Source organism: Orycteropus afer, unplaced genomic scaffold (genome assembly GCF_000298275.1).
Source record: "Orycteropus afer afer isolate SDZICR_OR568_19922 unplaced genomic scaffold, OryAfe1.0 scaffold00007, whole genome shotgun sequence".
NCBI classification, from domain to species: Eukaryota; Metazoa; Chordata; class Mammalia; order Tubulidentata; family Orycteropodidae; genus Orycteropus; species Orycteropus afer.
Window position 1 is genome coordinate 11,334,943 of NW_006921594.1, and position 16,023 is coordinate 11,350,965.

Consider the following 16,023-nt stretch of genomic DNA (forward strand, 5'->3'; position numbering starts at 1 on the left):
TTTAGTGTTAGAATTCTCAGGAATTTCTAAAATACCCCTTGTCTCCAGTATTAGTTTTCACAATGAATTTATTCAACCAATACTTATCGAGTGCCCACTACATGCCAGGCCCTGGGGATGTAAAAACCAGCAGAACATGGTCACACACTGGGATTTTATAATGTAGTGAGGGATACAATAAAGAAAAAGAACAATTTAAGGATTGTGTGGCAAGTGCAATGAAAGGGATACACCTCAAGTGCCAACTGAGTGAGATCAGGAAGCCAAAGCCAAGTGCCAACTCGAAGGAGGGTGGTACAAGAAGTCTTCCCAGAGGAAGGACTGGATGTAGGAGTTGAGTTTTAGTATTATGATGTGACTGTGTCTTTCTACTGCACAACCAACTTTCTTCATGAATATATTATAAGTGTTAATATATTCATAGCTGTTTATAATGCAGGATGACTTATGTGGAATGGAAAAAAAAAAAGGTTTGACATTCTGTACCTCCTATACTTAAAAGTTCTCATTAAAATGTGGATTTTTTTTTTTTTTTTTTTTTTTGGTAAAGCTTTGAATACTATGTACTTAAATAAGCATATGACTTTGATAAATTTTAAATTACTCTTATTTGGGAAACTACCCTTTCACACTTAAACTTGGCAAGGCAACTTCTTTTGTCACAATGTCAAATGCAATTCATTTGCTATTTTATCAAAAAATCCACCTTTGAGTTGAAAAAGGCAAACACTAATGCAGCGCTTTAACAGACTGATAGCCCTCAGCACATCTGGAAGGGTCTAAGTGTGTGTGTATGTTGCACGTGTACTCCTTAGAAATAAAATACCTCTGTGCTGGCGCCTAGAAGAGAGAAGTGTGCCAGGGGATGGACACTTACATCTGTTGGGCACAAACCCTGTGTCAGGCACTGTTCTGGTGCCTTTTATTAATTTTTTTCTCATTTAGCCAGATTCCAAATGTTAAAGTACAATGTTACATCATACTGCATTTTTCAAAAACTAGTCTTAAAAATATATTGCTGCCTTTCAACAGCTTTTCCTGGAAAAAAATCTGTTTGTGGATAGACTACCCTACTCCTTTACTTCTGTTCTTTCAAACGTGGTCCATGTTGCCCTCAGATTCTCTCTCATCCACTGTTATCATCAATTAAGCTGAAATGGAAGCTTCCAGGGAGGTTTTTCTTCAGTGGTCATTATTCATGATTGATAGGATTGTGGCTATAAAATTCCACAGGAATCTACAGACAAATATTATAATTAATAAGACTTTAGTAATGTTGCTTAGGAAAAAACTTATATAAAAGTCATTTATATTTCTACTTAGCTTCAAACAATTGGAAAAAAATATTTTAATGATTCTAGTGTAGTAGCATAAAAATATGATGTGGGAATAAAGCGAACAAAAAGAGCTCCCACCCCTGTCCCTATATTCAGGGGTCTATATCAGAGCCCTGTATTCTGTTCCACTACTTGAGTTGTCTATCTCTCCACCAAAACTACCAAAATTCCAAATTCACTGCCATGGAGTCAGTTCCAACTCATAGCGACCCCTCCTTGGGTTTCTGCAGCAGTATCTCTATGAAAGTAGATTTCCCAGTCTTCCTTCCCAGAAGTGGCTGGTGGGTTTGAACCACCAGCCTTCTGGTTAGCAGTCAAATGCCTTAGGCACTATGCCACCAGAGCTCCTGTACTAAAGCTACACCGTCTTAATACTACCCACCATGACCAGGTGCTATCAAGTTGATTGCAACTCATGGCAACCCCATGTATGTCAGAGCAGAACTGTGCTCCATAGGGTTTTCAATGGAAGATTTTTCAGAAGTAAATCTCCAGGCCTTTCTTTCAAGGCACCTCTGTGTGCACTCAAACCTCCAACTTTGCAAATAGCCAATGAGCACATTAATCATTTGCACTACGCAGGGACTCCATCTTGATACTGCAGCTTCGTAAGAGGTCTTGATGTCTGTAAGTCAAGTCCTGCAACTTGGTCCTTCTTGTCAAAAGTTTTAGATCTCCTTGGCCCTTTTCATTTACAGATACATTTTAGAATCAACTTGTCAAGGTCTACAGAAGAACCTGCTGGATTTTTATTGGAAATGAATTCTAAAGAGCAGTATGGAGAAGAGGGACATATTTACCACAGTTTAATCTTCCTGTCCATACACTAGTATATTCCTCCATTTATTTGTTGTTGTTATGTGCCGTCGAGTCGGACCCAACACATAGCGACCCCTCCTTGGGTTTCCAAGGCAGTATCACTACGGAAGTAGATTGTCCAACCTTCCTTCCGAAGAATGGCTGGTGGATTTGAACCGTAAGCCTTCTGGTTAGCAGTCAAGTGCCTTAGGCACTATGCTACCAGAGCTCCTTCCATTTATTTATTTATGTCTTTTTTTATGTTTTTATTGTGATTTGGTGAAAATTTACAGAGCAAATACACTTTCCATACAGCAGTTCACATACACTTTGTCTCACGACATTGACCACAATTTAGCACAATGCAACATCTCCCCTCCCACCTCCTCCCTATAGTTACCTCTTCCCTGTGTCCATCCCTCCATGCACTCCTACCCCCTGAGCTGTCTCCCTGTGTCTGAGCAGCCCTTCTTTCTCTCATGCTTATTCTCTCCAAGCAGTTTATCTACCTCAGGGAAATGCTCAACTGATATGCCTGTCTATTGTTTGGCTGGAAGCCACAGGTGTGTGTTCAATTCCAGACTTATTTAGGTCTTTTTTAATAGCTTTTTTTTCATAGAGGTCTTACACATCTTTTTTTTTTTTTTTTAATATTGTGTTTTCAGTGAAAGTTTGCACAGCAGTTTAGCTTCCCATTCAACAATCTCTACACATGTTTCCAGTGGCACTGGTTACATTCTTCCCAATGCATGAACATTCTCAGTATTTCCATTCTGGTGGCTCCTTTCCTACACATTTTTTTTTTTTTTGTTAGATTTATTCCCATATCACATGTTTATGCTTTCATAATGGGAATAATTTTTTTAAATTTTCTTTTTTAACTTTTTTGCAAATACATAGTATATGACTGGTTTTTATGCTAATATTATATCAAGCAACAATAATAAGCTCTCTTATTAGTTCTAATACTTGCCTGAAGATTCTTTTGGATTTTTTACATGCACAGTTATATCAATTATTAATCACGACAGTTTCTTTTTCACACTTATGCCTTTTGTCTCTTTTACTTACCACACTGCTTAGTATTTTCAAAATACTGTTGATCAGAAGTGGTGATAACAGCCAACCCTACTATTATTTCTTATCCAAGCAGAAAGTTTTCAACATTTTCACCATCAAAGATGGGTTTACTCTAGATTTCTTATAGATACCTCAATCAGAATAACAGATTTATTTTCTATTCCTACTGTGTTAAAATTTTTTATCACAAATGGATGTTGGAATTAGCCATATGCCTCTTTGTAAATCTATGGTGTTGATCACATGATTTGTCTCTTTTCTTCTGTTAATATGGTACATTACATGGATTAGTTATTGTTGTTATACTTGCAATTCTGGAATAAACCTAACATGGTGATGATATATTATCTTTTTAGTAGATAGCTAAATTTATTTCCTTTTCATTTGTTTCAGATTTTTTATTTATTTATTTTTTTGGTCTATATTTATAAATAGGAGCTCTAGTGGTATAGTGCCTAAGGCACTTAATTGCTAACCAGAAGGTTGGAGGTTCAAACCCACCAGCCACTCCTCGGAAGGAAGGTTGGGCAATCTACTTCTGTAGTGATACTGCCTTGGAAACCCAAGGAGGGGTCGCTATGAGTCAGATCTGACTCAATGGCACATAACAACAACATATTTATGAATGAGATTAGCCTATAATTCTCCTTTCTCAAAGTGTTCTTATTGGGTGTATATATCAATGTGTTCTAGCCTCAGAGAATGATTGGAGAAATGGTCCCTCTGAGAGGCATGTCAAACTTAACATGTCTAAAACTGAACTATAAACTTCTTTCCCATAAATCTCAATTCCATCCTTTCCCTTGCTCAGACCAAAAATCTTTCTTAACTTTTTTTCTTTTTTTTTCTTTTTTATTATGATTTGGGTGAAAAGTTACAGAGCAAATTGGCTCTCCCTTCAAGAGTTCACACACATTTTGTCTCGTGACATTGGTTGCAGTCCCACACTGCTCCTTCTCCCTGCCTGGGGTTGCCATTTCCCTTTGTCCCCTTTCTGTTCTTCCCCTCCCTCTTTCCTGCTGCATTTTATCCCTGGGCAAATGCTGCCTCTCTGATCGCTTGCTGTTAACTGTGCTAAGGAGTGCATGCCTCCCTGGTGGTGTTGTTCACCTCGTAGACCTGTCTGTTGTTGGGTGAAAGTTGAGCCATGGAGGTGAGTTCAGTTCCAGGCTTGAAAAATGACTAAAGGCCATAGTCTTGGGGGTTCTTCCAGTGTCTGTCAGGCCAGTAAGCCTGGTCTTTGTTATTATTTTGAGTTTTGTTCCACATATTTCTCCCACTCTATCCGGGATCTCCTATTGTGACCCCTTTTACAGTGGTTGGCAGTGGTAGCTGGGCACCATCTAGTTCTTTTGGTCTCAGGGTCATGGAAGCTGAGGTTCCTGTGGCCCGCTAGTCCCATGGACTAAGTATTTCCTTGCATCTTTGATTTTCTTCACTCTTCTTTGCTCCAGACAAGAAGTGAACAATAGTTTCGCCTTAGATGGCTGCTCATAAGCTTTTAAGGACCTAGTGACTCCTCACCAAGTAGGATGTAGAACATTTTCTTTATGGACTTTTATGCCAGCCAAACTTGATGTCCCCTGCGACTATGGCCCTGAGTCTGCAGGCCCAGGGACTCATTCCCTCAAGGTGTTGGTTATGGCTAAGAAGTTTTCAGGCCAAAAATATTGGCTTCATCCTTGTTTTTCCTTTTTCTCTATCATTCCACATCCAATCCATCAGAAAATCCTGTTGGCTCTACCTTCAAAATACATCCATAATCTGACCAACTCAGCTCTTCTACTCTGGTCCAAATCACTCCTGAGTTGTTGTAGTAATCTTTCTTGAACTTCTGGAATAGAGGTCAGCAAACACTTCTTGTAAATGTTTTGTACTTTATGATCCATAAAGTCTCTGCTAAAACTACTCAATTCTGCTGTTATAGTGCAAAAGTAGGCTTAGCTACTATGTAATTGACTGAGTCGGACCCAACCTGGCTGTAGTTTACAGATCTGCCTTCTAGAGACTATTCCCAACACTGATGACAGACTAACCCTCTTAAAATGTCAAGTCAGATCATGATGCTTATCTATGGAAGACCTCTAGTGGCTTCCACTGGATTCAGAGCTAAGGCAGAATCCTTGCAATGCCCTACAAGGCCTTGATCTAGCCCCATTACCTTTCTTGTCTTAACTCCTACTACAGTCCCTCATTGTTCAGTTCCAACCAAGCTCTTTCCATGCTTTGAGCATGCCAGGCTTCCTCTTACCTCAGGGCATTTGCACTGCTTTCTCCCTGCCAGGATCATGCTCCCTCCAGCTATCCACCCGGATAACTCAACTCTTTTAAGTCTTTGATCAGATGTCACTTCTTAATGAGGCTTTCCCTGAGCATCCAGTTTTAATTCCAACCCTCCATCATTCCCTCCTGACACCTTCAGTCCTCTTTTCTCACCTCTATATTTTGCATAGCACTAATCACTTCCTAACAGTCTATAAAACTAATTTTTTATTATGTTGATTATTTATTGTCTGTCTTTTCCCCCATTAGAATGTAAGCTCAATGAAGTCAGGGGTTTTGAACTGTCTTGTTTGCTGCTGTATTCCCAGTGCCTAGAACAATACCTGTCTTAGAGTAGGCACTCAATGAAGAATTATTGGATGGATGGATGGATGGATGGATGGATAGATAGAGGGCTGGGTCAAAGAAATGCCGTTGACTAGAATTTCCTATAATGTGTCCCTTGGGATAGTAGTTCTACAAAACAGATTATGACTAATTATTGGGATCCAGGTGACAAAATTCTATATTCATTATTGAACACTTCAGCAGAATTAGCTCCTTCCTCAAGTCATGAGCAATATTTCACAAGAATTATTCAAGGAAAGCCTAGAAGACAGTGATTACATTTCATAGATGTTATGTAAGCAATTCTTCTAACAGGATGGACACTGTATGCTATGTCCCTTGAAACGTCCCAAACACGGACCACCACAAGATGCTGTGATACCTCCCCAGGTGTTCACTAGCCGTGAAGGTAATACTGTTTATTCATCTTGTGACAAGAACTTGTGTATCACTGAACCAGTTCATTCTTAACATCATACATCAGTGTAGTATTAAGTTAGCATTATTTTCTAGTCTTGAGATTTTCTCCTTGGAGAAAAATTGAAAACCCTACTATGAATTACTGAAAAAAAATAGCTAAAATATTTGTGTAACTTGAAATGTTTGTATCTTGGCTAGAAAAAAGTCACTGTCTGAAAGGGAAGGAACAATAAAGTCCAAGCACAAATTGGTGGGTGAACTACTAAAGCTAAAGCAACCTATTTTTTATGTTAAGCCTTTTTATTTTTTTTACTAATATTGTGTATGTTTGTTATTTTGCCTGGCTTTTTTTGTTATATGACAGAAAATAAAATATTGGACTCTGCCATTGTCTTTTTTTTTTTTTAATTTTCTTTTTTACTGAATGTTACCTTTAAATAATAGCTGAGTGTGCATACCTGGTTACATCACCACACAGGTGAATGTTCTAAAACATAGTGATTCCTCTTTGGCTTCCTGTGATTGGCTTAGAGGACTCAACAAATAAATAAGGGGGGAAAAAGCATCCTATAAGGTTTTATTAAATTATACCCCTCAGATTCCTGGCCAACATAACTAGGCTGCATACACACATGAGAGAAGGGAGTCAAGAAGCAAAGATGAGTGCAAGAAAGGATGGTGTTTGTTTGTTTGTTTGACCACTTACATATTTAGAATATACTGACATTCACTAGTTGTCCAAATCCAGGGCTTTTAAACCAAATTGTGTCTCTTTCCAAATTAATGAATCTTTACCTATTAACTAAAATTCTTTCAGAAAAAAGAACATATATATATATATATATATATATTGTATACTATCAGTATAAGGATTTTGCTTTTCTTCTTAGGCTATTTTCATTTGTTTCTTCTGCATCCTTTTAATGGAATTTGTAGGTCTCTTGAAAGGTAAGGTTGAAGTTTGTAAGTCTGGCCTGCACTCAATAACAAAATTATTTGAAATGCAGGATTTTGCTTCACCTTCTGGCTCAGGGGAAAAAAATAATCCATATTTCATATTTAACCAAAATCATTTTCCATTCATTCTCAAGGAATCAGAGACATTAAGCAGTTTAACATACTAACTTCTCTTCTTGCCATAAGCTGTTACCTCCTTTTGAATTCAAAATAGTGATTATTTTCAACTTTTTCCAATTCTTCCTTTTATAATACTTGTGATTATTTCTGAATTGCTTTCAAATCACAAGTCAGAATCTGTCACCAAAATTGACATGTGCAATAAGAAGCCATCCACTCTCCTGAAGACTTCATGATTAAACCATTTCTGCACCTGATTTTCATCCCAACCATATTCTAGTAATTGGAGTCAACGTACAATTAGATATGGTGGGAGGAGCCCAAGACTCCATGCGCTTTATCATGATTTGCATGCATGATCTTTACAAACAAAAAGCCTTACCTAAATGCCAGTCTTAACAAAAATGTTTTCTCTTTTTCCAGTGATGCAGAAGACCACAAGCCTTTAAAAAAAGGAAGTCGAACACCTTCAGACAGAACTGTGAAAAAGGAAGACAGTGATGATAGCTTAGTTGACTATGGAGAGGGGGTGAACGGCCAGTTCAACGAAGATGGCTCCTTTATAGGACAATACAGCGGTAAGAAAGAGAAGGAACCAGCTGAAGGAAATGAAAGCTCAGAGGCGCCCTCTCCCGTCAACGCCATGAATTCCTTTGTTTAATTTTTAAGCTCTTTGCCAATGTCCCATTTCTCTAGAATGTTTATCTTAAGCACTTGGTTGTCAGTCTTCTCATACTGTGAACATATAGGCAGAAAATATATTTTCTACTGTATGTTATTATTATGAGAACAATTAGAGCAAGAAAGTTAAATGACATGTTAACGTGAACTGGGATACAAAATGCATACTTTTTTTGTTCAATATGGGTATTCCTGATTTCCTCAGAACTGGTCAAATAATATATCATCAGCAGCAGATCATGTTATTTCCTCTTACGGATACAGTTCAATATGATGCATGAAAAATGCTACACATTTAAAGGACATACATGGTTTGATACTTTGTTGATATACTGTCCTCTGCTGAACCCCTATATATGAATTCCGTTTTCATTGTCAAGAGTGTTACTGTAGTATTTTCTAGAACTTCAATGTCTTTGTGGACATTGTTGTGCAATTGGTGACTTTATGTCTAGCTGTAGTCTTTTTGGGAGACTGTTAGGAACCGTATGTACAGTATATACTTGCTAAATGAGTTAATTATGACAGTTGCATTTGCTGATGCTTACTGAGACTCTGTTACCTGCTCTTGGCTCCTGTTACTTCGTAGCCTTCTTAATCTGCCAGATATGACAGCAGCACAATGTTGGACTTTTTACATCATCTCGATGTCTGATTGTCTCCAGGCATAAACAATGTGCATTGCAGTTTGGCACTTGTGCCATCCTGAAGGAATTGGAAACTAAAATTCAGTTTCAAAAATTATTCCAGAAGACACAGGCAAGATACATGCAGTGCCTTCAGCCAATAAACATTCCATGACAGCCTACCTTCTGTATTAGCCAGTACAGTCAGCCCGAAGTCCTAGATTACTGGCATGGTCTAGAAGTAACTTTTAAAAAGCAAAGGTAATGAAAACTGCAATGCTGAAAAAAGGAAATGTGAAAACAATAATAATAACAAGAAGACAATTTATTTTAAGGAGCATTTTTTTTTCCATAAACATAAGAAGAAAAGCTTTATCACCATCTGGAACACATGATGATTTTATGGTTTCCATTAAAACAAGTCAAATTCAGTAAGAAAGATGCCAACTTGGTAGAAAACAAAATTTTCAGTTATTCCAAAAACAAAAAAATACAACAGCATGCCGACAGTAGTAAATTATTCTCTAAATCTTTACCTAGGTGGTAGCTTTTGGAACTCTCTGCAGCATTAAACAATGTGTATGCAAATTGCTTTTACACATTCCAGATCTAAGAAATCTGACAAGTGATAACAAGGCCAACAGTCAAAATGATTACAGCCGCAATTTCAAAAATAAATATATGTATAGTCTATCATATTCATGAATGCTATATATCCAATGGTTTACCTCCAAATATGAAATTCTATACCAACCTATGGTTGAAGAAATGCTCAGTTTCATTTGCCAATAAATTGGTTTCTCATAACTTGCATCAAGTTTAATTTTAAGTAAAGCTTTTTATATGTAGATATTTTGTTGAATTTGTAAATACACTTAAAGTGTAGATGCTATTTGCTTATAGGTGTTACATACAAATAAACATGCAAACAATGTTTATGCTGTACTGTATAGGAAGTAAGCTAGTTAACGGAGTGCATGGGATTGGAAAGCATCTACTTAAATACCTTTTGGGTTTGCTTTTTTTTGTTGGTTTATTTTCCCCGTTTTGCTGTGAAACTGATATAGTGAACTATTCTACATAGTGACAGCTGGTTTCTGAAGTGGAAATCTTTTTCTATAAGACACAATAGGTGTAATCACCTGGCAGCTTTCATATATTTAGGTAAAGCACACTTTGTAGTAATTCCAGGTAAAGATGGCCCTAAATACTTCCAGGTCTCCCTATTCGCTTTTCCCAGATCAACCTATCCATTGGAAATCCAAAAAGACAAAACAGGCTTGCTTTGCATCAGAGAGCATAAAGATAAAAGTTCCTTTCAATTTGCCAGTGTTTTGGGGAGTGCTGAAAGTTTGTACTGTTGCACAATAGCAGGTGCTGAATTTATCTGTACACGAGCGGCCACTTCTGTAATCGTGCAACAGATTTTGTATTGAAAATTAAATGTGGTTTTAAAAGTCCCTCTCTCTTTTGTAATTTCTCATGTTCCTAGTGGTGTGTGGATGTCTAAGTGGTGATACGTGTAACAGTACAGGCAAATGTGAATGGATTTCCATAAAAAAAGTAATTATTAAACAATCTTCATCTCTTGGTGACTTTTTTTAACTTTTTCACACATAAATTTCCTAATATTTAAAAATACTGCCAATTTTTAAAAAAAATTTATAAGGCATAAAACCTTACGCCTTTATATTCTATGCAAAGAAAATTAAACACAGAACTAAACATAATATGAAACGGAATAAAATAAGGGGCAATAAAAAATATTTACTGAAAAGCAGGCAGAGATATTATGAGAGAAAAGGTCTGAGAAATCCAGAAGTGCCTTAGATGCCACCCTGTCCACCTGCCTGCCTGCCCTTGCAGCCTGACCTCCACAGGCCAGGTTCCCTGGTAGCTGCTGTTCCTCAGCCCTCTCTCTCCTGCTTGCCTGGGCCTTCACCCTCCCCAGGCACAAGCTGCTTGGATTATCTGAACTTCTGCTTAATGAGACAGTTTGATCATTTACAAATATCCTTTGCACACCGTCCACTCTCTTCTCTCTACCCCCATTCTTCTAATTGGCTCACACCTGTCTAGCTCCTTCAACGGCTGAGATCTGAATAATTTCCTTGTGTTGCCACCAGCCGCTTATTCACCATTCTCCTGGTTCCAGCTTCCCCCCACCACACACACACACACACACACACACACACACACACACACAGAGCCCTTCTGCTGGCACGGAGCTCCCCTCCCTCCACACTATTCCGATAGCACCGTGTTACGTAAGTGAACTGTAAAATGCCATATTAAGCATAGTTCTTCTGCCCCTCCCCGGGGGGCCTTGGTGCACTCACTGAGGGGAGCAAATTGAAGACTGTCTCCTGCCCCTCCTCAGGGTCAGACTCGGTCCACCGGCTGTGATCACCACCAGTCACGGTGTTTTGGAGCCTGACCAAGGCAATGCGTTGCTCCAGCAATGCCTTCTTGTTCAGATGGTTTACAATGCCCTGGTTTACTCTTAATGGTTGATTTGGGGAATGGCTTGTGGAGTCAAGGGAATGGAATACAGGCACTGAGTGAGAATTCTCTTCACCTGAAAGGAGATCTAGTGGTGCGAGATTAAGCAGGCACTTGACTGACTGATAACTGAAAGGAATGCAGTTCGAACCTAGCATAGGCTCGGCAGGAAAGAAGAACTGGCGATCTGCTCCTGTAAACACTGGAGCCTTGGGAACCCTATGGGGGCAGTCGTACTCTGTCCTGTGGGGTCGCTGTGAGTTGAAATCCACTCGTGGACACACAGCAACCAACTAAGCGAATCTCTCCTTCCTGTAAGATTTTTCTATAAATCACCACCAGAGGGCCCCCGTGCTTTTAATCAGCACATACCAAAAAAAAGCAAACTGCCCGCAAGTCGGCTCCGACTCCTAACGACCCCTCCTGGGGTTTCAGAGGTGGTATCTCTACGGAAGTAGATTGCTCAGTCTTCCTTCTGAGGAGTGGCTGCTGATTTGAACCGCCTGCCTTCTGGTTAGCAATCAAATGCCTTAGGCACTATGCCACCAGAGCTCCCAATTGTTGTTGTTGTTATGTGCCATGGAGTCAGAGCCGACTCCTAGCAACCCCTCCTTGGGTTTCCGAGGCAGTATCACTACGGGAGTAGATTGCCCCATCCTCCTTCCGAGTAGTGGCTGGTGGGTTTGAACCGCCAGCCTTCTGGTTAGCAGTCAAGTGCCTTAGCCACTATGCTACCAGAGCTCCAGCTCCCAATTAGCACACAGGAAATCTTATTGCAGGACAAAAACAGCTACTCAAAATAGTACAAGCACTTTAGGTCCTCTGGTCTAACAGTTTACAAATCGATTATTTATCTGCGGCAGTAGGAGAAATGAAATTCGCAACTTTCTCTGATGAGTTCACAACTTCTAGAGAGTAAGCTTGGGGCACGGTGAGCTGGATTGTGGCTGGGGGCTGGGGGCTGGGGGCGGGGTCCTACTGGGCATCCTCGTCATTGCTACAAGTTGGTAGGGTGAGGGGCAGGGGCGTATCCTTAAACCGATTGTCCCCTTACTCCAGAATATGCTCCTTTATCTGCTACCAAGTGTTTGATGTTGAATAGCACAAGGACAGTTTAAGCATGAACAGCTTTTATTTTTAATTTTAAAACAAAAAATCCATAAGTAAGAGGATGTTACCAGTTGCCAACAAGTCTTTTCTAACTCATGGCCACCCCACGGGTGTCAAGGTGCAACTGTGCTCTGCAGAGTTTTCCGTGGCTCATTTTTCAGTAGAACACGAGGCTTTTTGAGACATCTCTGGGTGACTCACACTGCCACCCTTTTGGTTAGCAACTGAGCATGTTTACACCACCTGGGGCCCCACAAGAGCACTGCCGGAGTGTTTATGTTGAAAACTTGATAGTTTGTAGGTTGAAGTGAGAAGATCCTGGACCAGAACGAGAGCAGGACTCTCACTCCAGCTTCACCACTAACTAGCTGTGTGGCCACGTATAAGTGATCAGGCACCTCACTAGGCCCCCATTTTTCAACTTTAAGATGACAGAAAATGGGTGACTTCTAAGGTTCCTTTCTGCTTAAGTCCTATCGTTCCAAATAACAATTTTCTGAGCACCACCAGCAGCCCGGTAGTTTGCTCAGTGAGGGAGACACAAGATGAGCAAAACTATATGTGGTTTCTGCTCTCGGAGAGCTCAGAGGCTAGTCAAAGAAGAAACACATTGATCAAATCACCACCTGGTGAATAGGTAGTCCCAAAGCAAGGTAAGAGCCAAGAAGGGAAGGCACACCATTTCATGAAGTGAAGTAGTGGGGGATCCTGACCCAGACAGGGGAGTCTGGAGGGCTTCCCAGAGGGAGCAATGCCTGAGCTCGGAAACTGAGGAGGAGGAGGAGGCAGGGCAAAGCTGCTGCACTAGGCAAAGGCCTAGTGTGTCTAGAGTGGATGCAGAGGCTGCACTGGGCCAGCTCTTGTGGACCACACAACAGGTTTTGGTATTTATTCAAGGGCAGTGAAGAGTGGAAGTAATTGAAAGGTTTTAAGTAAAGGGGCTATATGATGAGATTTGTATTTTGGGAGAACTAAAATTATGGGCTTTAGTGTGGAGAACAGATTGGAGAGCAGCCAGGGAGAATGATAAGAGACCATTGGAAGGCTAGCAGTAATCTAGACAAGAGATGATAGACATTGGAGCAGGAACCTAATAGTGGAAGTAGAGACATGAATGGAGTCTAAAGATATTAGGAGGTAAAATTGACAGGAGTAAGAGGTTGGATGTAGAGGGTTCTGACTTCCCTAAGCAGGTATATGGCATTGCCATTCACTGAAGTGGGAACACTGGGAAAGGACCAGATTGGAGGATATGCTATGAATTCAGCTAAGTTTGAAAAGTCTCTGAGACATCCAAGTGGAAATGACTAATAAGAGTTTATTTCTTGGCCTAAAGCTCAAAAGAAACTTCTAGAATGATGAGTAGTAATATAAACCAGGAGGAACAGATGAGAGAATATAGGGAGAGGATAGAGAAGAGAAGAAGGCTGAGGGCCTCACCTTAAGAAACTCCAACATATCGTGGACAGAAAAGGCAGATGGACTTCCAGAGAAAGCCAACAAATAGCAACCAGAGGAGTTTGGAAAAAACAAGAAGAGGATGTTGTCTTGGAAGCCAATGAAAGAGATAATTTCAAGAATAGTGAAGGCTAACAACATTATATAATACTAAGCAATCAAGTTAAATGGAGATTAGGAAATATTTCTTGAATATGAAAACATGGAAGTCATCTGAGACTTTAGTGAAAGGTATTGGATGGAAGTTGGTAACAGATTGGAATAAGCTAAGGAAGTAGATGAGGAAGTGGAGATAAATCCGTTTGTCACTGGCTCAGTGTCTTAACATCCTTAACATTCTCCCACTCTCACTGCTCTTCCTCCACTACAGTGGGATCCCAGCATCCCATTCTGCCCACAACCTCTTCTCCAGCCCATTGTGCCCTCTGCTTTCCTGCAACCCTAAAGCTTATTCCTTTTTTCCATCCCTTCCCCAGAATGGATTATATGTTGTTGTTGTTATGTGCCATCGAGTCGGACCCGACTCACAGCAACCCCTCCTTGAGTTTCTGAGGCAGTATCACTACGGAAGTAGATTGCCCAACCTTCCTTCCAAGGAGTGGCTGGTGGTTTTGAACTGCCAGCCTTCTGGTTAGCAATCAAGTGCCTTAACCACTATGCTACCAGAGCTCCCATGGATTATATAGTCCATCATTTTTAAAACACTCCTGCTTTACCCCAAAGTCCTTTATCCTTCTGTCATTTCTTAATACCTATGGGGCTATCATATGACTCAGGATCAAATATGCTTTCTCCTGCCTGACCTCTAGAAGTAGAGTGATATCATGGAAAAATTGGTATCATTTTAAATTCATAAATATCAAGAAGTTCAACTCTCAACACTGCCCAAGAAAGCTGTTATTTTTCTCAGATGAGCTTACATTCTCATGCTCAGCAATGATTGTTTCAAATTTTCTCTTCAAACATTCAACCCTACCTCTTTGTGCCACCTACCTTCATAAATCACTTTCTGCAAAATGACCATATATCATAATTCCCTGGAGGGGGACACTATGGGTAGAAATTCCCTCATCTTCTTGCTTACAAAATGCAAAATGCCTGCCTCAATATGCGCCATCCATTCCTTCTTCCCTCCTGTTAAGATAAAGGAGCCATCCTTGTACTGTCTACGACCTTCCTTCTACTGTGTCTGGAACTTCTCTCCTCTTTGGTGGATTCTTATCCAACGGGAATCTCTTCACCCGCTCAACTGGATTGTTCCTACCATGACAAGTTGCCATCATTCATCACCAACGTATGGTGACCCCTATGTGTCAGGGTAGAACTGTGTTCCATAGGGTTTCAATGCCTATTTTTGTTTTGTTTTGTTTTAACTTTTTATTGTGATTTGGGTGAAAGTTTACAAAGCAAATTGGTTTTCCATTCAACAACTCATACATATTTTGTTGGTAACATTGATTACAATCCCCACAACATAGCAGCAGTCTTCTCACTTCCTGCCTGTGTTTACCTCTCCATTCACCTTTCTTCTCTACATCTTTGTGCCTTCTGAACTTTATTCCCAGGCAAATATTGCCCTTTTGATCTCATATGGTTGATTATTCTAAGGTGTGTATATCTGGTGTTATTGTTCATCTTGCAGGCCTATCATTTGGTTGAAAGTTGAGTCACAGGGATGAGGTCAGTTCCAGGCTTGAAGGGTGTCTAAGGGCCATAGTCTCAGGGGTTCCACCACTCTCTATCAAACCAGTAAGCACAGTGCCTGGTTTTTTAGAATATATCACCAGGCCTTTATTCCAAGGAATCAATGAGTGGACTCAATTTCTGGTTACCAGCTGGCTGTGTTATCATTTGTACCACCCAGGGATTTCATTGGATTTCTCCAAATGACATTTAAACATGTTCAAGGCTCTCCCATCTAAAACAAACAAACCTTTGAAACTTGATTCTCCATGCCATATATGCCCTTCAGTTATCTTCTATCCCCCACTGCATGGTCGAAATGGTTGAAAAAGTTGAAATAATACCAGGAAAAGTTAAGATAATATAGAAGATACTATTTGCCAAACAATACATTATTTGTTCCTTCTTCAGCCATAAAACTTCCCCATATCACTCTGTCTGTCCTATAGACAGTCTTCAATTGTAATTATTCAGTTTTTTGTCTCAGTGCATGACTCAAGAAAATTTCTTTTTAGAAATAAGGAAATCAATACCATTTACAATAGCTACCAAAAAAATAAAATACTTGGGAATAAATCTTATCAGGGACACAAAAGATCTGTACAAAGACAACTATAAAAAACTACTTCAAGAAACCATAA

The 16,023-nt window shown here is 39.8% G+C and overlaps 1 protein-coding gene across 1 annotated transcript in view; it reads left to right on the forward strand.

Moving 5' to 3' along the window:
- NRCAM (neuronal cell adhesion molecule) overlaps positions 1-7,983 on the forward strand; it is a 92,263-nt gene extending 84,280 nt beyond the window's left edge. Inside the window, exon 30 of the mRNA XM_007944281.2 lies at positions 7,746-7,983. Within this exon, the coding sequence (XP_007942472.1) occupies positions 7,746-7,983 (238 nt within the window). The remainder of the gene's footprint in view (positions 1-7,745) is intronic.
- The last annotated feature ends 8,040 nt before the right edge of the window (positions 7,984-16,023 follow it).